At 41.0% G+C, this 24,836-nt stretch overlaps 2 protein-coding genes across 2 annotated transcripts; both read left to right on the top strand.

Moving 5' to 3' along the window:
* The first annotated feature begins 1,050 nt into the window (after positions 1–1,050).
* LOC146582500 (P2Y purinoceptor 4) lies at positions 1,051–4,349 on the top strand. The gene is made up of 2 exons (XM_085243298.1): positions 1,051–1,491; positions 2,921–4,349. Exon 2 carries the CDS (start codon positions 2,972–2,974, stop codon positions 4,061–4,063), a length of 1,092 nt encoding a protein of 363 aa, XP_085099424.1. The 5' UTR covers positions 1,051–1,491; positions 2,921–2,971; the 3' UTR covers positions 4,064–4,349.
* An 18,084-nt stretch (positions 4,350–22,433) lies between these two features.
* On the top strand, positions 22,434–24,352 carry sox3 (SRY-box transcription factor 3). Its single transcript, XM_085243311.1, has one exon. The coding sequence runs from the start codon at positions 22,677–22,679 to the stop codon at positions 23,577–23,579; it is 903 nt and encodes a 300-aa protein (XP_085099437.1). The 5' UTR covers positions 22,434–22,676; the 3' UTR covers positions 23,580–24,352.
* Positions 24,353–24,836: the final 484 nt, after the last annotated feature.

The following is a 24,836-nucleotide window of genomic DNA, read 5'->3' on the forward strand; positions in this document are numbered from 1 at the left end:
CAGGAATAGTTCTCCAGGCTTCTTGGTGGACTTTCAAAGGTCTCCTTTGCATGTTGGCTGCCTTTTGTTCTGCTCTCTGTCAAGATGATCCCACACTGCTTCAGTAATGTCAAAGTTCAGGTTCTGTTGAGGGAAGTTGATTACTTATAATTCTCCATTGTGTATTTATATATCCAGCTTTTACAGCAATGGCAGTATATTTTGGATAATTTCCATACTGACAAACGAAGCTATTGCCAATCAGAAACTTTCCAGATGACATTAAAAGGTGGATCAAACTCTGATTATACTTTTCTGTGTTCATATTTCCATAAATTTTGACAAGACTTCCAACACCCCGGGCCAAAATGCAGCCCTAAACCACGAAAGAGGACCCACAGTGTTTTACAAATGACTGTAGACACTCACTGTCATGCTTCTCTCCTGATCTTTAATTTGAACTGACAATAATTTGAACCAAAAATGTTCATTTTCGTCATTCATCATTTAGATCTGTTGTCACTGAATTTCACTCCAGTTCTTGTGTAGTTTGGCATATTTCAGCTTTTCTCTCTGTTTCCCTTCCTTAAGAGCGGCTTCTTGACAGACGTCATTCAATTGAGACCATTTCTGATTAAACTTCAGTGACTAAAGGGCCAGACAAATCTCTCAGGTCTTGCAAAATAGTGCAAAAATACTATGCATCAAACTGGGTTATCTTTTTGGTAGACTCGAATAAAACAAGGGGGAACAAATAGAACAGTTGACTGTTGACTGCTAGTAACGAAGCAGATAAAGATAAGATTAAAAACTGGTTCCTTGTTAAGCTGTGTTATGTTTAGACACAAAACACATTTCCTGAGTAAGGAGCTTAACAAACAAAACGACATTCTTCTGAAAACCGTCAAGTACAAGCACTGAAAATGAGTGAAAAAGCAGCCAATGTCCAAAGAAAAACGTGAAAAGACTGGACAAATTTTGCACAAGACTAAAACTCCGCCTCATAAATAAATAAATAAAGGGTTGGTTCAAAACTTTTGCACAACACTGCATTTCTTCGTAAGTCGGAGCGACGGGAAACTATCTTTTGATCACTGTATCCATACATGCATGGGCATGTTTGTCCCCGAATTAAACTCTAGTAGCAGTTCCACGTGTTTCTTTAATTCGATAGCTGCAAAAACAGGAATCTCGAGTGGCAGCTTGCCCACTCAGCACTTCCCACTTCAACCACACTCTGCCATCTATCATTCCGCGCGAACTGTGTTGGAGTTAAAATGTCGAGAAGTGTATTCGTCGCTGCGCATTAATGACCGCTTAACGCGCGTGGGTTGGATCACAGAGGCAGTGGACAGTGTGACGGAATGAGAGAAGCAGAGTTTTTTTCATACATCTGGATCACGGCTGAGAGTGAAACTTACAATTAAGCGAACTAACTCTCCGTAGCTCCACAGTGCAACAACGGGATCGCGATCCGCAACAACAACACGGCTGTGAGGATCCTGTTGGGCGGTGAGTAGCAGTGAAGTTACCATGTCGTGCTTCTAGAGAAAGGTGCGGAGCCGGATATGCGGAGCTTTAGTAAAATCACATCTAAGATTCTTATTCAGGTTAAGGAGATTTAAATGATCAACCAACAGCAATGGAAAGAAACCGATGGAAGTTCTGTTTAGATACACTTTATTAAACCCTCCTTACATCTAACTTTGCACTTCTTTCCCGATAGATTTCCCAGTGAAATACGGTCTACCCCGTTTATATAGTTACCACGCTTATCACCTTTAACCTTAAGGTGATACATAAATCGATAATAAAAATATAGTTTTATAATATAATGTTTATTGTTTCCAAACACTAGCCTTTAAGTAGTTAACTAGTTGAATTTTACTTTCTGAAGGGATATTGCTGTGCATAGTGACCATTTAAGCCCCCCCCCCCCAGTGTTTTTAGACTATGATTTTTAAGTTAAATGAAGGACTGAAATGCTTCTGACATGATTCCAGTAGAAAAAAAATGTGACTCCTCCACAGACTAACTGTACTACCACAACTGTTATTTTCATTGCTGATTAATCTCAGATTATTTTCTATCTTATAATGCATCTTTGGTGGTTCTACAATGTCTCTGTCACCCACCTGCACAAGTTTGTGCAAGTGGAGCTGCCATGCAAGGTGCTGGCCTGGCAACAGAACAGAGTTGGGGTTCTGTTTCTTGCCTCAGAAGGACAAAATTAGACTGGAGATTGAACCACCAAACCTACAATTAGTGGACAAACTGCTGTACCACCTAAGCACCATCCCCACCAGTAGCTTATTCTAAAAACAAAATTTTATAGAGGGCAAATTCTTTACATTTAAACTGAAGACGGTGACATATTTATATGTGCTGCTGTGATATTTTTAAATCTTAAAAATGTGTTTCCTACCATGATTTTGTCAATCTACTTCCAGTATCGGTATGATGGAAAGTTAGCTAAAGATACGGAAAAGTTTGGAAACGTTAGTTGTGATCCCAGAGATATATGTACTCTTTAACATTGAACTTTGTTGATTTTGATTTTATTGTGGTTTTCTACTTCTAATCACTACTCAGTGATGTTTTGCAGTGAATCTTGTACCTAAACAAGATTTACTACATCAGAAGCTTTGATGATTTGAGTTAAACGTTTAAAAAAACATAATTTGTTACCATAGAAATTTTTGGAATCCATCATAGATAAAAGAAACTGTATATATAAGATAAACCCATACAGAGCCAATAAAAAAGTCTTCCTGTTTAAAACAACGGTGCCATAAATTACCTCACTCTGTCATTTCAGTTGCTAAAACAGCTTGGTCCCTTGAGGGATAAATATGCAGCTACCAACCGAAAAAAAAGGTGAACTTTACAGTTACACGATTTAAAAATCGTCATATCTCAGTGTTTCTTTTTTTCCTCGCAGGTTTTGTCATCTGATAGCTTTAACAGCTGATCGCACAGGTCATTCATAGTTATGGAGAGGGTCACCAGCAGCTCAGGAGGACACAACCGGTCTGTGCTGATCTCGATCTTCAACTCGAGCTGTCAGTTTGATGAAGAGTTCAAATACATTCTGCTGCCAGTGTCCTACAGTCTGGTGTTTGTGTTCGGCTTTGTGCTTAATGCTGCAGCTTTATGGTTGTTTGTGAAGATGCGTCCTTGGAACGCCAGTACAGTGTTCATGTTCCACCTCGCCCTGTCAGACTTCCTCTATGTACTCTCCCTGCCCACCCTCATATACTACTATGCCAACCGGAGTCACTGGCCATTCGGTGTGGTTGCCTGCAAACTTGCACGCTTCCTCTTCTATGCCAACCTTTACTGCAGCATTCTCTTCCTCACCTGCATCAGCGTGCATCGCTATCTCGGCATCTGCCACCCTATTAAGATGATGAGCCTGGTGAAGCGTCGCCATGCACACCTGGTCTGCGGCATAGTGTGGAGTGTGGTGACCGTGTGCTTGGTGCCCAATATCATGTTTGTCACCACCTCCAGGAGGGGCAATGACACCCTGTGCCATGACACAACAAGCCAGGAGGCCTTCGAGGAGTATGTGGACTACAGCTCTGTTGTGATGGTGCTGCTGTTTGGCATCCCGTTCGTCGTCATTATGGTGTGTTACTGCCTGATGGCTCGGGCCCTGTGCCAGCCCAGACAGGGAATATCTTCAAGCCAGCAGAGCGCTGCTTCACGTCAGAAATCCATCAAGCTCATCATCGTGGTGCTTGTGGTGTTTGCTGTCAGCTTCGTCCCATTTCACATCACACGGACCCTCTACTATACGGCCCGTGTGCTGGATCTTAACTGTAAATTCCTCAACATAGTAAACTTTACTTACAAGATCACCAGGCCGCTGGCCAGCATCAACAGTTGCATTGATCCCATATTGTATTTCCTGGCTGGGGATCACTACCGCTCCAAAATGATGAATGTTCTGATGAGAAAAAGACAGACAGTGAGCAGCCAAATATCTGAGCAGGCACCAGCACGGCGGAATAATAACGACAGTATTGGCCTGGCTTATAAAAACTCAGCTCTTAAAGCCAGTGAGGATGTTGAGACGTAGTGCCAATTGCGAGCTACTGGTAAATATTTCTGCACCTGGCTGAACTGTCATTTCCGATCTGAGGCTTGAAGAGAAAAGAACCAGTGTACTGTGACTCTAACTCAGCTGGATAAGCTTTGTGTCTTTCAAAATTTCTGCAGAACAAAACAAAGAAATGTTTGGGGTTCCTCTCATTTTCTTCAGAATGCTATTTGTTATATAAAAATCATGTATTTTTTAATGAGTCTGTATATAACCCAGAGGCGTTATTATTCATTGCTAAACATGTAAATAAACAGTGGTTACACTCCTGTATACAGTTATTTATGAGAAAATTGTGCCTAGGCAGAAGAAAGGGAGACACTTGAGTTAAAGCCTTTAATACAGGTGCCTTAAAGTAAAACGATGAGACGATTGAGTCAGTCTGTCATCTTTGGTGTAGATAATAAGGTTTGATTGAACACTCGCTGATGAAAATATAACAGAAACGTCTGACTGTTGTCTTAAAACATAAGACAGTTGTGATGTAATCCTTCCTGTTTTATCAACAGTATTTGTGTGTTACCCAGAAACTGCAGCTGCAAATATAGCGCAGCCCCAGATCCCAGCTGCTTTTGTCCTTCAACTTTCACAGCTGTCTTTTTCTTTACCATGGAGGAAAGCGGAGAGACGACTCCAGGCTGTTTCTGCATTCAAAACCACCCACACCTCTGCAGCGGGAGAAGGGATTTTCCTTTTTCCCCTTTTACCTTCGGGATTGACAAATGGAATTCAAGGATAAGTTGGCTGCTTTAACTCTGAAAGGTTTGCAAGAGCTGAAATCAGCATAGGAAAGTTTTACTTAATCACACAGAGCCCTCCACCCTTGTTTTTTTTTTAAATTGCTGATGTATGAAGGTATGCAAGTGGAGAAGTGTTTAGAGTGCACCATCCCAAATGATGCTCTCACAATCTAAAATACGAGGACTACTTCTAAGTCTTGTGGCTACACAATGACATGTTACCACAAAAGACAGAAGTGTCATATCAGTTGTCACAGCCTGATTATGTGGTGAACAACTGGTCAGGGAAAGATTTTACATCTAATCAACATCACCTCATGTTTAGCAAAATTGAAAGTAACACCTTACGAGACCTAAATAAGGTGTCAACGCAGGCAGCGTTTGGGAAGTGAAAGCAGAATATGTGACTCAAATGTTAACAAAACCTGTTTTTCACTGTAATCTACCATCACGTGTCCAGATATGAGGGATAAACAAAAACATATAGCTGGTGAAGCAGTTTTGTGCAAACCAGATGCCTATATCAGATTCCTGTATTTAAGAGTAAACCCTTATCAGCCTATTTGGGAAGTCTTTATACTGAATTTCCCTAAAGTTGCACCCCCCCCCCCCAAACAAACAAAAAAACCTACATGTGTGCCTACAAACTGTCTTGGTGAGAAAGATACCCTGTCATATTAGCTGGATGTGAAAGATGTAACATTTAATATCATGTCTTTGGAGGTTATAACAAAGAGTATTCAGGGGATTTTTAAACGCATGGGATTTCCGTATTTATCCACACCAAAAGTTATAACTGACCCACAGGTATCTTTTAATTACTATAACCTGTACACATTCTACATCACAAAGATCTCCATCTTCTTTATCATACTGATCCAGCACTCGGCGTATAATAAACATTTAATTCTCATCTTCCTAAAGGTTCAAACGCTTTTGTAGGACGACGTGTCAACTTTGTGCACATTTCAATAGTTGGCCTTGCACTGAACGGCAGATTTCGTTCATTTGGTCGCTTGAAGTAAGCTTACTGGCGCCTCCTCGTGGTCTGATTTAGTCAGGAGGCAGTACTTAAAAGTTCAGGATACAGTGTTGTGTTTGCAGTGAATACACTCGATTTTTTAAAAATGCATTAGAAAATTCTAAAAATTATAAAATGACGTTTAAGTGTAGAAAGAAATATTTTTGTGCCACGATCATGACGACGCTGTCTTTAAGATAAAAAGAGAAGGAAGCCAGAAGAAACGCGGGAGGATGGACAGGGCATCCAAACGGTACCATTTCTGAAAAACACCATGTGTGATTGTTAAGCATTTCACACATCTGCGTAAAATTAAACCCGACCCTCAAGGACCAACCCGAAAGGTAGCATGAGCACCCTGCCATCCACTCCAGAGGTAAAAAAAAACAACAGCAACAACAACACATTCAATTTACATGAATACGTGCAGTAAATATGTTGCAGTTAAGCAAGTCATGAACTTCATGACTTCCGAGTGGGCTCTGTGTGCAGTTTTCCACTTCTGAAAGAGGTGCCAGTGTAGACTAAGGTTTCTGAATCAAAAGTAAATCTACTAAGAACATACAAAATCTGGGATATCGTAATATTAGCCTACACAAAAAGATTTTTGAAAATTAATATTAATTAATAAATTAATATTTTAAGTAATTAAAAAAAATCAGTATCTATCTATCTATCTATCTATCTATCAGACGTTTGTGTTTTTCTTTTTTTTTAATTACTGCTTTATGTGCATTTTTTCCTAAATGAGGGATGTTTAATTGAACAAGCTCAAAACTGATATTGATTGATTCATTTCTACGCTCCCGCTAACAGGATATGTTGCCACCTTGACCTACCAGAGAAACCTAGGTAGAGCAATTGATCATGTGCGCATGCTCCGATTAGACGTCGCTTTAAAAATCTGAAGAAACTAACCCTTCCTTGGAAAAGCTGTCCTCGCAGCTCTCATTTTAAAATAATATCAGGCTTTTTAAATGTTGCTAACAGCGGCAACTCGGACTAACTCACTTGTCAGGTGCTTTGGTTCGGCCTCTCGAAGTTTAAAAGACAAAAACAAATGACGAATATAAATTAAAGGTAAGTTTACTGTTTTGGAGAAATGTTCAGACGTCACACGTTATCAAGGCCCCACCCCACGCCTGCAAGCCAGAATCGCGAGTGTTTCCGCCCATTTTGGAAATTATTTCGCTGGAAAACACACGTGGAGCGATAAATGAGCAGGTCTGTCATTGAAAAAGCAGATAAACAAACGAAAACAGAAGTGACGCGTTCATGAAGCTAACATTTACCGATAATTATAGACCGCTAATATTTGATTAGAAACTTAAGCAACTGCCACATCCGTTTTAGCAAAGCACCAAGATCAAAGCGTACAAAGAATTAATTTACAAATAACGACAAAGTAAAACCGAGTATTTTACTAACATCTGTGTTTTCAAATTGCGTAAAAAATCAGACTAAATGAGACTTTGAACATTAAAAACTTGACGTCTTCGTTTTCATATTAAAAATATGCAAAATATCTGTGCGTTTAGTCCCTTAGATAAAACAGTCTCCAACTTAAAGTGGGTGATCTGAATACATTTGGGATATTCTCCATTCCAGCTGTTTAATTGATGTCATTATTTGTTGGCTTTCTTTCGATCTGTGTGCTCGTCTCTGTTCTCCAAGTTTGCTTGAATGAGTTTCAGGCCTTTCTTCCCCTTGATCGACCATCATGCAGACACCTCCAGTGAATAAAACACTCAATGTCCCCTGGCAGTGAAGATGTCTGTGCTCAAGGACATTGTGGATAGCGAGTGCATTCACTGATCGGATTCAAGACATTTAGAGAAGAGAAACGCGGAGCTTTTTTTTTTTTTAATTCTTGTAGAAATGTAGAAAAATATCCTGCAGCCGAGCACCTAGTTAGGTGAATCTTTTAGCAGTCATTATTAATAAGTTTGTCCTATAGTATTAACCATAAAATACTCAAGAGGAGCTTTCCGTCACCTCAAAGCTACTGCAGCATCAAGCTGATCAACACAAAGGGATCTGGGGTTTTGCATTGCATGGTTGATTCATTCTAACATTTAAATTAGCTACAAAACTAAAAGTAGTGCAACTGCTTTTAATGGACCTGATACCTCTTTCTAAAGGTTAAAACCTCACTTTAAGAGTTGTTTAGGATCTGAGAGGACTGATAGTTTTCCTAGGTGGAAATCTAATGGTTATCTCACAGCTTTGCAATCCAGTATCTAACCGCCTAACAAAGTAAAAGTGGAAAAAATATAGTCAGAAATCATTCCAGTTTAAAAGAAATACAACACAAAAGCAAGTATAGAAAATCTTTTAATTAAGAGGATGTATTCGCTTTAGCAAGATTAAAAAAAGTACATTGTGCATTGATTGAGTGAGATATACCTACGCCTCTGCCTAAAGTGATGCATTTGTTGAGGTTTGAACATTTTTTTCTGTGTTTTTTTTCTTTTTTTTTTTCCCCTCTTGTTTGGCAAATTATAAGGCAGAGACGAGGGATTTCAAGGACGCGTGGACTTCAATTTAATCGGAGAGGCTGCGAGTGGAGTGGAAGAGTGACACACAGAGGAGAGAAGTTCATTATTCTGCTGAAAAGGAAACCAATGGCTTTCATGGTCGCCATGGTAACCGGCCTTTCTTTTGCCGCCAGACCTACGATAAGGTACTTCACAGCATTAAGCACAATTATTGCAAGGTAAAAGGGGAAATATTGCTTTCCAATGCTAATAGATGTTAGATATTGATTGGCATGGAGATTCATACAGAAGAGCGCCCCAGCTGTTTCACCTGCGTGACTCTGTGCAACTTTTGATGAAACGCAGGATGGGCCTTTGTGACTGTGTGGGCTTCTACTCCTCTTGCATCTTCACTTGAGCTGAACACAAGGAGAAAACACTTTAGTTGTGGAAAGTAAAGAGAAGGAAGAAGCTGTAAAATCTTGAGATCCTACAAGAAAAATTGCAAAAGCCGTATAAAATAAAACATTGTTTTCTTTTTGTAGGCAAAATTCTGAATGGCTCATAACGTAAACGCAAAACACCCTCTGTTTCTCATCATTTGCATGTCATTCTGTTGTCAGGAGACCCTGCTCCATTTCTTACACAATAACCGACTGGCCTTGGTAGCAGTGAGGTCAGCACCAAGCATCCGTCCAGGCCATGGGGGGTAGATTTTCAGAAGCAACCCGCTTAGTTGGTGAGAGGGTGGAGGATTAGCAGAGAGGAAAGCACGGGGAGCTGGCGTGTGTGTATGTTCGTGTGTGTGCAGGGAGGAATAGGGTAGCGGGGGGCAAATTGTTTTAACCCCTATTACAGCAACTGCATGGCGCTTCTCTTATCTAGGCCGCTGCAGCCACTCATTAATATTCTGTACATATGGCAGTGCTTTCTGTATCATTGTCTATTAATGGGAGGGATAATCGCTCATTCAATTATCAGGCAGTCAGCAAAAGACCAACCCTGCCTGCACACCCCTGGTTCACACAGTGGCACAGCCCAAAACAGAGGTGTGCCAGTGAGAAGGTGAGAGCGATAGCAGGGATTACAACATATTAGCTACTTTAATAAATCAGCCAGCAGGAATAATGCGAAGCAAATAGGGATCCGCTGGCGAACAAGGAGGATGCCTGAACTTTGGAGCAACAAAGCAGGAGAGGGTTGTATCTTAACCCTTTTTCCTGTTCAACTTTAAAGCCACACGTGGCTCTCTCACTCATCGGTGTCACAGCCATGATCCATGTGATAGTTTCTGAGCGCATTTCATGCTTTTAGACAGAGAAAAACGACTCTCTTGTGGCAGTAACCTGTGGATGGAAAATCCTTTGATAGCTGGGTGATAGAGTCTGGCAGCTCTGCTGAATAAAGCCTGACCTTGATGTCTGCAGGCCAAAGATTTGTGAAGTGATCAAATTTACCGTTCGTCCCTGTTGATCTGTGCTTTGTGGCCCCAGGACCTTGCTCTGACTGTCTCCGTGCTGCCGAGGCCACGGCCCGGATATGAGGGGGTTGCTGATAATAGTATGACCCCTGTCTGTCTTGACCCGAGGAGACCTTGTTGAGTCAACAAAAGCACAGGGAGACAGAGAGAGAGGTGTGGATGGAGAGTTGGAATTAGGTTGTTTAGTTCTCCAGAGTTTCTTCTGGAGCTGGGCCAGGAGATTGGGAGTGCAGAACTGCTCCAGGCGGGGGTGTTTTGTAGGGGGGGGGCGAGAGTGTGAAAAAGATAGGAGGTGAAATGTTAACAAAATCTTATATAAAATCCGTAGTTTGATAAATTTTCGCATTTTGAATGAACCGAAGGCGGCTGAGGCTGTGGAGGGCCTTTGTTGGAGGTCCCATTTTCTCTGGCAGAGCGGCACGCTCACAGGGTCAGCGAAGTTATGAAAGTAATTAAAGCTTGGTGATTCACTGCCTGCTGCAGAGAAAAGAAAGCAAGCTGTCATTCTGATTTAGAAAAATAAATTACAATTTTAATAATGGGGGAGGATGGGGGTGCGAGAACGTCTAGAGCCTTGGTGGGTTGGAGGGGGAGGCGGTGGGGGTGGCATGCTGGGTGGGAGGAGGGGTCGAGGGGGTTGCTGGCTGCCTACTTATCAATAGTTGCAATTTTTTGAAACCGCATCGGTAGTACATTGCGAGAGCACAAGTGCCCTTAAAAAAAGAAAACCCTGGAACATTAACATACTGATTTCATGCGCATGGCAAAGGGCCTGAGCCAATATCAGAGAGGACTCAGCAGTCCTATTGTCTGCTGGGACTCTGGTCCCCTCTGATATGAAAATTCAATTATTTTATAACTAGATCTGGCGCTGCGTTTTGACAGTCGACGGTAGCGCCTTGCCAGCTGCATCAGTGTGGGGGACCAGAGGCTCCTGATAGCGAGAGGGAGGCCTTTCAGACACTGACATGTTTTGGGGGGACAAGATTGCCTAAATGTGTTGCATTTAAGGACTGAAAGTTAATCTAATGCACCCCCATTATCTCACTCAGGTAATTCCAATACCATCCTCAATCTATGTTTACGCTCCTGCACGCACCCACATACTCGCACATCCATTCATTCTTCAGCACTTTGAATCTGATTCCCGGGCTTTCTGCATCCAAACAGGTAATGTATTTATTTATTTCTCGGCAGTGCTGGAAACTATATGAAATAGAAGTTGTTTTCTATGAGACATCAGCAATTTCTTGGTAATAATTCTGCAGGACGCTCAGAAATTTTTTGACATGGTACTTATTGTTAAGAAGCTTAAACAAATTGTGTATACAACACATAGTTGTACAGTGTGCAAAATTAAATGCTCTGCATTGTAAAATTTAAAGACATAAAGAAAAATTACCAAATGCCTCTGCGGAGGATTTTATATAAGCTTTTTCTTATACCTAATATAGAATTTTCTCCATGTTCATTTACACAATTATACGCACTTAAACTTTTGAGGTGGTATATAAGCTGTGGCCTATTTTCTGAGTTTACGGGACCGATCCTTTCATTACCTCTGTGGCTCATTGTGAGTGTTCTGAGGGGGGTCTGTTAAGATTAGGGAACAGGAAGCAACCCCCCAGTATGGCCCTCTCTATTTAGACCCCACTGTGTTGTGCTTATTAACCCAGCCTGGGAGAAGACGTACCTGCCTCCCCTCATTAGGCCGTGGTGGAGTACGCGTTGAGCCCGCAGAAGAATGGAGCATTAATTAGTATTCTCTGCAGGGGGAACTGCCATTAGCACTTAATTAGCGGTAAGAGTACCATTCAGCGGTGCAGCCAGTTAGTGTCTAACATAATATGTTCTGTGTCTTTTCCCTGCATGTCGTGGTAAAATAGTGATGAAAGGCCTTGGTTTTGTTGGGTTTTTTTCTGTGAGTTCTGCCGTCATATACGAAACATGCTAGATTTGTGTTTTTGTTTTACATTTTTTTTACCGCTCATCAGACTTGTTGCCACAGCTTGTTGTCCTTATGGTTTATTTCTTTTGAACTTTTGCTTGAATGCATATAGAAAAAACTGGGAGAAGCTGGCCTTTTAATTCTGTCTGTACAGCCTGCCTCTGTAGCCCAAACTCCGTGTACGGCTCTCCTGCAGCTGTTGACCCCCGTGAGGGCAAACTCTGTTTTCTCATCTGCCCGCAGGGCTCGGCCCGGGGTGGTAAAGTGGGTGATTAGGGGATTGAGATCAACTTTTCCGTTGGCCTCAGGGATGTTCCTTTGATCTGCTGAGTAGGCATTCTTCACTCGCTCTATTTTTCCCCCTCTGTGCTCTCTGTCCAGCACTGTCACCGCAGAGGAGGACAAGGAAAGCTGTTAACCCACCTCAGTCCACTCCTCGGCCTCACCGGTTCTCATTCTCCCCCTGCTTTCACCCTTGCTCCTTCCCCACCCCTCAAGAAGCTTTTGGAGGCCCAGGCTGGTAGCTGCGGTACCTTTCACTTCCTGCAATCTGAGAGGCGGAGAGCAGTCATTTGCCAATTTGGCCTGAATGGGGCGGATAGTGGATTGAATGTCGTTTTCCCACCAGGCTGCGCCATCCAGACCAGCAGGGGAGGGAGGGGGGCACAGGGAGCGGGGTGTAATGTTAGAGTAAAATTAGAGCTTTGATGGCAACTAATAGTGTGTGATGGGTGGCGCTGATGTGGATTTCCAGTAAAGACGCCACAGGTTCTCGTCTCTCTCGCTCTCTCTTTCCCTCACTGCGTCTCTCTGTCAGACACACCTGTGAGATTACGTGGGCCCTGCTTTCTTAAGAGCTGTGATTTCTCCTTGATGTAATGTAATTATACTTCTACAACTCCAAGCCTGCCTATGTCAAAGGCCACGGCAGGTCTTGTTTCCCTGTTCACACACACATAAAAACACACACACACTCGTGCACCACCTCATTTTTTTTGAATGAGGAAGGACGGCACAATACAAAACTTACAGCGCTTCCTCTGAAATTCCAGGGCCTGATCGGATGGGAGCAGAATATGTTTGGAGTGTTCTTGATTTTTGCATTAGTTCACACTACTGAATATATTTCTCAATTGTCCCGCATGTTCTGCTCCAGGCTCTGCAAGCCGCCTTTGGAAGGTCAAATATTTGGCAAAGTTTCTTTTTACAGCAAGTTTACAAGTTTTCTAAAATTGAAGAGAACTGATTTTCAGGCCTTTATTCTCCTGGTGTGAGCATAGGTTTCCTGCAGGTACTCCAGCTTCCTGCCACAGTCCAAACACATGCATGTTAGGTTAATAGGTGATTCTAAACTGGCCATGGATGTGAGGTAGATGAAATGCTGGAAGTGTATAGAATGTGAGGTTGAAATGTGCTAAAAGCGCTTTGAGGGGTCACTAAGACCAAGAAATGAAATGCATTACTTATAAAACGACCAGTCTGTAGTGATTAACAGTTTTAGCAACATGACACATTACAGCTGAGTTTAGATGAACAAGCATGGGCCATTAATCTTTATCTTTTTAAGTTTATGATGAAAATTATGAAACTGATGGAAAAATTATTGATTTTCAGTATTATTGTTATTTTTTAGTAGTAGTACTATTATTACCATTATTATTAGTAGTATGATTATTAATAGTCCGTTGTACTACCTATGCTGACCAAACATGAGTTTGTTTATAAATCAAAGATTTGAATTCAGGATTAATAATTCGAGTTTTTACAGGAGCAATTTTTTGTTTAACCTGGATTTTTATTTAAAACTGCTCACACAAACTGGAAGACGGCCATACAGACCATAGAATATTTTCATTGTTAGGTTTATGTCAGTGTCAGCAGGTCATTTCTTTGTTTACTGTCAGAATATGAATTAATTTACCACATTTTTAAGTTACACTAACACAAAGTTTACAGTATTGCAGTCATTTATTGAGCTGATTAGAATTGTCCCAGCATGCATTGCAGCTGCTTTTTTGTGGTGGGGTTGGGGGAGAGCTAATAGTGTGTCACTCACCTTTCCTATCCCATTCCATCGCAAAACACAAGGATGCACGAAACACAACACTGAGACCTGCCTCAGGGCTACCAGGCACGCACACACCTGTACCTACACATTACATTAGATGTATTGATAGCTTGTGAGGCACGAGCAGCACTGTGATGCTTTAACATGAGGAAGGTTAAAGGCTTCTTAAATGTCCATATCAATCTGCATGCTTGTCAGCTTGACAATAGTGGAAACAGAACACCATTAGGAACACCAGGCAGTGTCATTCTCATGTGTGCAACATTAGAGAAATGGATCACTCTCTCTGAAAGGCATTCATCTGGATGTTTGCCAAGCCAACGCATGGAAGATGAATTATAGTGGCCAAGGCAAAAATATTGAACGTGAGGTATGACGTATGTTCAGGCTTTTCAACAACTAACTGGGCTGCTTCATTGTTTGGTTCAAAAGTGAGAAATATAATATCCCGTTCTTAAATTGGATCCGATTGCATACCTTTTATTGTTCTGCTCTTTCTGGGTATATATGCTCGTGACTGTGCAGGGTGATTGTCCTCTTCCTGCTGTACTCTGCTCTCCTGGGATGGGAGATGTTTTGTTTTTTGAGCTCTTTCACACCAGCTCTCCCTCTTTTTTTTTCTTTTTCTTTTTTTTTTAACACAATAGCGCTCTCTCCTCTCGCCCAGCGTGGCAACCCTTTCAAATCGGGAAGCTCCAGGTCAGTTTCCCTTGCCAAGTTTTGCAGCCTGCCATGTTGTCTATTCTGCTCAGCTATTTAAAAAATGTTGAATATCAACAATGGCTTTCACTGGTGCATTGTCAACTTTTGTATGAAGCAATCTTGGCTGAATGAGATGGGTCCCAGAGCAGGGAGAGCTCAGCTGCAGTGTGCACTGCCATACCGGTGACTGCCCAGCGCTCTCACACTTTTTATTTCTCTACTGCACAGAGGGCTGCCTTGCTGGAGGTACTCCTGTTTAAATGGCTGTTGATGGAGTCTGGGCTGAGGCTGTAGGCTGCTGATGTCCCTGCCATCTTAGAGTCCATGGTTCTGCTCCCGGGCCTGCTGGCAGTCAGCTGTTGAAGGTGTGTCTAACAGAGGGATCGGGAAGCAGCAGCAGCCTTGGAAGCAGTGAGAGGTTGGTGAGTGTCCTCAATTTTCTGGCCAGAGTGGGAGGAGGTTAGTAGTAAAGAGAGAGAGAGAGAAAAAAGGGAGGGGGCATTTGGAATGATGGTTAGGAAGCTCTGTGTGTTCACATATGCTATATTTGTTATGACATAGTCTAATTTGAGTCGAGGAAGCTTAGCTTTGCCGTCTTGTCACCTGTTGGTTTTATTCTGATCAGATACAGCAGCATTTTAGATTTCAGAGCGGTCAAATCCTGCAGAATCGACCTAAAAGTTACAACACGTGAAATAAAAAGAATCTTTGTTATGATTAAAAAATAAATATAGGAAAAGCATAAAATAATCACTGTGGTGCAAGCTACATTTCTTTTATTCAAAAAATGCTATATAGTCAATTATTTTGACTTTTAAGAATGTTAAAACTACCCCCAATTGTTATGGTTTGTCCTCTCTGACACGCACACTGGATGCATCAGTGACTTTATGCTGAGCTCTGTATACATCTATGTTTGTGAAGAGAAGGATGAAAGCAAGAATGAGAGGTTGCTTCCAGATAATAGTAGCTTAGGCTCTTTGTCCTGCTGTCAGGCGGGAGAGGAGCGAGGCTGCAAATCTCTCCAACACAGCGGCAACATCTTGTATGTTCCATTGACATATCAGTCTATGGGGCAATGAGCCGTCACCCCTGCACACTTCTGCACAGGATGTGTGTTTGTGGATGGGTTTGTACAAAATAGTTGGCACAAAAGGGTAACTCTTGGCTATATTAGGGACAAGCGAAGTCGATACAGGTGGAATATAAAAGTATAGAGCATTATTAGGTCACCGTAATAGCTTGCGCCACTCAGAACAAAGGCAGAAGTATTTAGTTTTGACTTTTGTAATAACACTTAAGCAGGATTTTTTCTTATTTCTACGCTTACAGTTTTTATTTATTTCTTTTTTTCTATATAACAACACAAATCACAATACAGCAACTTCTACTTTGAATCATTACTAAAATTAAAAATGTGCTTTTTAAAATGACATGAGCTCTAGCATCATTCAGATTTTTTTAATAATAAAAATTTAACATTTTTTAAATTAAATTCACCTTTTTATATCATGTATTTGAAGTAATAGTTATGTAATGCTTTGGAAAAATAATTTATTCAAATATGATTAGAGACTTACAGAGATTTAATCATATATATATATATATATATATATATATATATATATAAGTCTAAAAATTAAATTCCTAGTAAACAGGCGGAAACCTTAATGCTTGAGTACCTGTGTTGTCCTCTGTCTCACCTCTCCGAGCTCCAACCCACGGCAAGGTGACCAAATTCATCTCAGGCCAGCCCATCCATTATCTTGTCAACACAGCCAGCTTCCCACCTTAGTTTGCTCTTCTCCCCGAAGACGTACTCTAATGAAATATGCAATAATCACCGCACTTATCTCGTCATGCTCAAGGTAATTAATATATTTAGAGGGCGATGGCTAACTCTTAATTAAATTATGCCTCCTTTAATGAGACCTTGACTGCTGCTAAATTTATGACCACTATCTGCTTTATCAAGTGCTTGGCATGCAACAAAGATTTGTCATTTTCTCCCAAATCACAGCCAGATTACACATTATGGTACTCATGATTTATATATCAATTAATGCTTGTTTGTTTCTTTATTTAAGATTTAATAAATTACCTCTTATAATTACCTCACCTAGTTTTTGGCTCTTAAATGCCACAATTTCTGCAATTAATGCTCAGTGCAGTATCGCTGTTACATATTCATTTTGGAGGAGGACACAGATAACAACTTGGCGGCATTAATCACATTACAAAATTGGGTGTATTTAATTAATTAAAGTTACGCTGCAAATTAATTGTGCATTCTCACAATATTATCTTAAACTAATGAAGGCTTAACAAAGAGACTGTTGCCTTAAAAAAAAAAAGAGGCTAGATTAGTTGGGATCTCAATTATGGCTAAAACAAAAGAGGGCTGCTTGCTTGGGCATGGCGCAAAGCAAAAAGTGACGATTCAGCACTTTCTTCCAAACAAAAAACGGAGGAAGTTTCCATTGTTTTGGGGAAAACTGAACATGGCAATGATTCAACAGATACATGGAAAATAATGAGTGCTGTAATTAGCTAGTCAGGCATTAACATTACTTAAAATGATCATCATATAGGAGTGCTTGATAATGCCATTCACGTGCAGGCGTTTTTAAAATCAGGCAACAGCTTGCTGTCAGACTACTATAACTTTGCTGCAGGGGGGAAAAAATATCTGGAGACTTAAATTACACTCTTGTCTTTTGTTGCACACCATTTATTGTGCATGAGTGCATCTCATAATTCTTAAAAAAAAAAAAAGAGCAAATGAGATGAAAGGTTTGTATGTTCACTATAAATGGAAACGGCACTGGGCTTCAGTCGAGGCAGTTTCAGACTTTGCACTCGATGGCTTAATGCAGACCTCACCCACAGGCTTAGAAGCAAAACCACATTTATTGAAATTTTCTGCTTAATTTGAACTGAATTGAAATTAGCTTTCAATGGATAGGAGCTTATAATTCACAGTAATTTAGTATTTTATTTTTCATTTAACGCGTCATATACCAAATCCCCTAATACGAAGTAAACGTACAGAGTCTTTGTCTAAGAAATGACATCAAGGAGCTAGTAATCATTGTATATTCATTTAAAAATGCTTCCACCAATGTCCTCTCCTGCGATGTAATTTCATTTGCTTTGGCTTCATTAGTCAATAACCAGTGAAAAAACGGCTTGCGTCAATTATGGCAACTGCAGGGGTCAGTGAGTTTTTAACTGCACGTAATTATATGGAGTGGTCTTGTAACAGTGATTAACCCTCGATGTGTGCGATCAAATGTGTTTCAGATGTGCATCCCTAAATGATAAGCAGCTACAAGCCTAGGAGTGTGAGGCGATGAGGTGAAAAACTATTCCCTTGGCTAAGTGAGATGGAGCAGAGTGTTGGGTGGTCACGCCTTGTCTGCTCATGACAGTGGCGGGTTAAAGAGATTACACTGGGTCTGTGTCAGCAGCCTTGGCCTTGCTCACATAAGAACATAATGAGGAAGGACATGCTTGGCCTGCCGGGGAGAAAAAGAGGCTCAAATTTGAAGCAGTCTTCACAGGCAGCGGCAGGAGGCAAGCAGCTTTTTGCATGTTGTTTTACAAGCAGAGGGCAATAAGTAGGAAGTATGCATTCCACAGAAATGAACAAGGTGACTGTTGAGTGCAGGGAGAACACTTCTGGGCTTCTCTCTGCCCAACCAGCACAAAGAATGAAAACACAAATTACTGTGCTGCACTGGAGGGAAGAATGCCGTATTCTCCATTAGCCTGGAGTCCTCCTGATGACGGACTTGCAACATTCCACTAAAGCTTTCCTGAAAACCGATGCATCTGTCCTCTAAGTGTGTGTTTTGCTTCTTTTGAAGGTGTGAGCGTCCATCTGTTCCCTTAATAACTGAACTTGGAGACTTTCACAGCCTCAGATGGTCTTGAGTCGGAAACGATTGTCAGAGTAGCGTCCGGAAATTTTGAACGTTTAATGATCTACCTGTACTCGAAGCTTTCCCAATCTCCCTCGTGAGAACTAAAATGCTTCATATGGCATATTTGTGAGGGAACAGTCCAGGACAGAGCAGTGATAAAAACATGTTTCTCTCAAAGACCTCACTTCTATTTATTTTCTGCCCTGATCCGTGATTTCTCTGTCTTATGTTTCTGCCAGCAGGCGGTGAACACCGGCTTACAGCAATTTTAAACAAATGTGCTTATTCAAGTCAAGGTCTCTTGCTCATCCTTACTGTGGAGGAAATTTGCAAAGATTTTAAAATATATATAAAATATATTTAATTTGTTCCAATGATAAAATGAAAACTTCATTGAATTAAAAAAATCTTGAGGTATTTTATATTAATTTGTTGTTTGCCTCTTAAAGTTTTCTGACAAACAAGAGTGCTGTAAGAGTGCAGTCCTCTGCTTCGATAACATCTCAAAGTAAACCAAAGACTCACATTAGGGAAAGCTCCACTTCCTAGTAGATCAAGCAGGCAGAGCTATTAAGAACTAATTTATAAATACCTGTTGCTAGAGGGGATCATAGCTGATATCTATTTCCCCCCTCTCTCTCCAAAGCAGTGCAGGGAATAAAAATGCACAATCCTTATAGAGTTAGGATTTTTAAAGACTTTTAAGACTTAATTGCGATTTAAAAAAAAAAAAAAGACAAATACACACTCCCCCCCCCCCCCAAATTGTGTCAACCCATGTCATCAGTTAAGGGAGTAAAAATGTTCCACCGGCCATGATTCTGCATTACGCACAGACGTTAAACATTTTAAGCAGTTTACTGATATACGGGTCAAATACGTCAAATTACCATTAGGGATACTAGCCCAGATTTGTGTAATAAAGAGGTGATAATAGCGACACTTTTATTCCTTTAAATGACCCGTGAATATTATTTTACCTGTGTTGAACTGGGAGGACGCAACCATTCACGCTGCACAATAGGAACAGCAGACCGTGCGTAAATTGCATCTTCATTTGCATTCCCAGTCCAAAAAAAAAATCATGCAAATCTTAATGAGACAGTTTCTATTGTGGCTGTAATTGAAAAGCCATTCTTTGTTAATTACTGTTTCTCAAAGGCCTTGTCCGCAGTCACTGAGCTGAAACAAAAAGAAAGTTATTGATTCTGGAGGTCGTGGGGTCTAAAATGGACACGTAAAAATGTTTATTGTGGATCTGAGGTGCGACTTTTGATAATGAAAAACAATCTGCTTTGTTTGAGAACTGTAAAAAAAAAATGAAATGAAAACAACGAACTGTAAGCTCATTCTGCAACAATAAAAGCACGATTCAAAACATTAAATTTCATCTGTTATCAGGTGTTGGAAGCTGAATGCATGCAGCGCCTGCGCCTTGTCGTGTATTATTAAAGTTGCTGTCTGACCACAAAGCTCTAATGCGTTCGGAGCACTATATTTTAAAGCAGGCATTTATGTGTCGTTGTGTCAGTCTGTCATACTGGATAAACTTTAATTCCTCTCCAGCCCTGAACTAATAAATCCTTTGTTTGCTTTTATTTGCTGGCCCAAAGGCCGAAACTCTGCACAAGACCTTTATTTCTGTAGCTCCTACCGCAAGAACATAAATGTAAGAATTAAACACACATTTTTGCGTTTAATAAACACATAACCTGTGTGTTCTGACTAAAAATACAAAACGACTAATTTCTGCGCTGAAATCTGAATTTTTGAGAGGAACTTTCGCTCTTAGGCTGACGCGCTATTCATTCATTTTTTTATTTTTTTTTTTATTTTTACGTTAAATTATACCCGATTGAGGTGATTGCAAGCTCGTTACATCCTCCCATCAGGACATCCACATATTTCCCAACATTCAACAGTGGGATCCTGCAGCCGTGCGCCCTGAGAGCCCCTTAGGGCCGTCAGGCTTGTTGAGTCTGAATCAGAGCAGACTGTGCTGGTGGTCCTCGGTTCCTTAATTAGGAAATTAGCCGCACAGAGGCCCTCATTATCAAACTCCGGGTTACTCTTTGCGTGTTTTTTCCTCCTCTCTCCCTCTCTCTGCCACCGGTCAATTTCCATAAGCAGATTACAAGCGGATCAGTACTGAGATTCGCCCCGATAAACAAATAACCGGTCCCGGAGAATTAGACGAGTACTAATTGAACGTTAGTTTTATTGCTCCCGCTCTGTTTGTCACGCCCCATTGAACGTGGAAATTAAATTCATGAAGTGATGTCTCTTTTCAGCTGATTTACTATTACGGTCTTGGGTCTATGGGCTACAGTCCCCTCCTTCTAAGATAACATATATATTATGTAATGTGTGTGTCTAAACCTTAAATTTAATTTTATATATATATATATATATATCTGTCGTGAGAGTAAACGCTTTTTCAAAGTGCTTTAAATATGATGTTTGAGGGGTTTTTTTTAAGTAAAGTGGAAAATAAAACAGTTGGAGAATGTTATCGGTAGCTCGTAGAAACCTATAAATCAGAAAGAGCCTGGCTTTTCAGTCTGAATATTTGCTCTCACCGATGGTGACAAATGATGAAATGCCTGCACTCCCTCGCATCATGTACATGGTGGGCCTTGAGCAGCTGCCCTTTAAGTTTCAAAGCTGTGAGGTGTGAAACCCTCTAATATGCGCATAGCAGAACGGCGCCTGAAGAGCCCTGTCGATACTCAGGTGTTAACAGGCGTTTTCGATGGGCGATTTGCTCCCAATCATTAGCAGGTGTGAGTTTTGCCCAGTTGAGTGATTGGTATCAATGGCCAAAGTCGTTTGTAAGGAGACACTCCCTGAAAATCATTTTAAAAACCATTAACGTCGATGAGAGAAAACGAGTCACCCAACAGCTGGCGACGATTTTTAGGGCCGCCAGTCGGTTTACGTGAGGGACACTCAAACTAAACTTTTCCTCAGGGACCGAGGAGATAGCCTGTCCCCTCCACAAGAGGTCGTTGATGTATTAAAATTCCCCAGTGCTGGGATCCTAACGCACAACATTTCGATTAATTTCATTTGGAACATTTGGAAGTACGAAATCTCTCTATCATCACATAAAACAGAATAAATATACTTGTTTTTGATGCTTTATTTTATTTTCAAAATGTATATTTTTATTATATTTATAAAACCTAAATAAATGCCCTTATCAACCTCATTCTGTATCAAAAACTCATTGCATGGATTTCATTTTCACAGTGACTACAGGATCATTTAATCATTCAACACCTCTGGGAAATTTTTAAAAAACTTTAAGAAAAAACACGTAAGAATAACATTCAGGTTCATCAGTTGAGCATGACACCATCGAAACCCCAAACTAATGTCAGGAGGCAATTTTTCCAGAAGATTTGCAATACATTTGACTAAGTGGCAGAAAGAAACATTTTTTCCTTTCAAGTAACATATTTTATTTCAATATCCCGCTTTTTTTAAAATGACTTGGACTTATTAAATCCATGTGGGTTGGGGTCTGCCTCTTCAGCAAATTAAATGACACCGATCCCAAACCTTTTGTTTGGTCATATGGTTTCATATTTTAAGAATTTATAGTTGTATGGGTACTTTACAGCCTCCATGGTATTACAATCCGTAAAAACACCCCATAAGCACTAAATTTGAAAACTAAAATAATTTGTCACTAGAAGAAATGTGATGCGTTCACAGACAAAAAAGGAAGAAATAAATCGGGTTCATTTCTTTTATATACTCGTTGATTTAGTCTTGCAAAATTTTGTAAACCCAGAATATTTGGAGTTGCGCTGCTGTTTTAAAACTTTACCTCTCCCTCCTCTTCTGACCAAAACACAGGAGTGTGTGCCCTGGTTGGTTACGCGCTGGATATGGGAGCCGCGCGCTGATTGGTTACCTGGTCCTCATTGTCATGCTGTCAATCCACATCACATGGTCCGGCCCCTAGGCCTATTAACAGATGAGCTTGGCGAACAAGTTTACAGACTTCTGTTTCAGAGCCGTGGAGGAAGGAGCAGTTTGAGCGGAGAGAACCTAGAAGCACCTGCAGGCACATTTGCCTCTTAAGGCAGAACTTTTTTTTTCCAAAAAAAGAAAAGAAAAACATCATCTTATGAGATCGGTCAGTACATCTACCTCTTTGACTTTTGGCGTTATTTTGTGAACTTTTTATGTGCCTGTGAGTGAACACTAAAAGCCGCCTGAATGTATAACATGATGGAAACCGAGCTCAAGACCCCGCTCCCGCAGTCCAACTCGGGCTCGGCGCCGGGCGCAAAGAACAACAGCGCCAGCGACCAGGAGCGGGTAAAGCGGCCGATGAACGCCTTCATGGTCTGGTCTCGGGGTCAGCGGAGAAAGATGGCTCAAGAAAACCCTAAAATGCACAACTCTGAAATCAGCAAGCGCCTCGGTGCTGACTGGAAACTTCTGACCGACAGTGAAAAGAGGCCATTCATCGACGAGGCCAAGCGTTTACGGGCTATGCACATGAAGGAGCACCCGGATTATAAATACCGTCCCCGCAGGAAGACCAAGACCTTGCTCAAGAAAGACAAGTATTCTTTGCCCGGGGGACTGTTGGCGCCAGGAACCAACCCCGTCAACAACGCTGTGTCAGTGGGGCAGCGAATGGACGGATACGCGCACATGAACGGGTGGACAAACAGTGCGTACTCCCTCATGCCGGACCAGCTGCCCTACCCTCAGCATCACAGCATGAACAGCCCACAGATTCAGCAGATGCACCGGTACGAGATGGCAGGCCTGCAGTACCCGATGATGTCTTCGGCGCAGACCTACATGAACGCAGCTTCCACATACAGCATGTCTCCGGCGTACACGCAGCAGACCACCAGCGCCATGGGACTGAGCTCCATGGCGTCAGTGTGCAAGACCGAGCCGAGCTCACCACCGCCGGCCATCACGTCCCACTCTCAGAGGGCGTGTTTGGGGGACCTGAGGGATATGATAAGCATGTACCTGCCTCCCGGCGGGGATAGCGCAGAGCATTCATCCCTGCAGAGCAGCCGGTTACACAGCGTCCATCCGCACTATCAGACCGCGGGGACTGGCGTTAATGGAACGCTACCTCTCACCCACATCTGAGAGTAGCACGCAAAAATCCCCCCACACAGACTTTTAAAAACTTTTTCAAAAAGTTACGGATACTTGAACTTGCTAAAGAGACAACGTTCAGCAGTTTTGTTTTTAAAAAAGAGAAACACGCTTTTATCTTCTGACTTGTCCATTTTAAAAGACGTTTAAATGGATCGAAACTGAACGTTGAGCCCGCCAGAGTAAATTGCGCTGCAAAGAGGCTTTTTATCGCGAGTACGAGCAATTAACTTATGTAGAAGAATTGGACTTCTATATTTTAAATGATGCCATATTTTCTCTCTATGAAAAGGCATGTGGCCTCGTGAAGGGGCTGGTGTATTTCAGAAAAGCTGGATGGAAAGTTGTTTCATAAATGTTTACACTTAATTTGTAGACTGTCAGTTGTCTCGACTGTGTCCAAATTTTGTAGTCTCCTTTTTTTTTTTTTTTCTTTTTTTTTTCTTCCCTTCCTCCCAGTGAACTAGGTTAAAGAAAATGTAAAGACAGTGCGGGTCGCAAACGCAAGTTTTATTTATAGTAAGTTTTTTTTCACTTGTTTTTTGTTTTGTTTTTGTTTTTTAGCTTGTGAACCCGAAGTTTTGTCACGTAAAATGTTCAATTATTGTTTTATTTTTTGTAAAATATTCTGTTCTGTGATGGTTTTTGACAGTGTCATGTTTGCTCATTACCCTGAACGAAAAGGTTTATTTAAACTGACGTTTCTACATATTTTAAGACCATCCTCTATTCTTAAATGCTGAATAAATTTCTACGAAACGTTACTTGTGACTCCGTCTCGTGTGTATGTGTCTGTGTGTGTAATGTGAATGACGAGAATGTGATATAAAGGTGATTTAATAAATAAATAAATTATAGGCCCTTAGACAGACTGAAAGTCTTCTTTTCACAAAACCGTCTGAAGACCAAACAATTGGCATTTACATTTGTAAGATGTGTTCATAAAAATGTTTTCTCTTTGAAAATGTCAAATCAGTTGGTTATTCAAGCACTTACGATTTTCTTACACAGAAGCACAAGCAGGAGAGGAAAAATGTTTCATTGTTTTAGAAGGTATAAACATAAATTTCATTCCTGGTCTAATTTTGAACATCTGCTTAATAAGGAGTGTCATAATTCTTCATTAGATAACAGGCTATTTGTTAAAAAAAAAAAATATATATATATATATATATATATATATGAAATGAATGTTTGCTCTTGTTGAAAAGCTGTATGTTCCCTTAAATTCACTCAGTTTTCATAGGT

The sequence above is a fragment of the Mchenga conophoros genome, linkage group LG2 (assembly GCF_057382185.1).
Source record: "Mchenga conophoros isolate Kocher_MC1m ecotype Shallow Benthic linkage group LG2, M_conophoros_male_GT1.1, whole genome shotgun sequence".
Taxonomy (NCBI): domain Eukaryota; kingdom Metazoa; phylum Chordata; class Actinopteri; order Cichliformes; family Cichlidae; genus Mchenga; species Mchenga conophoros.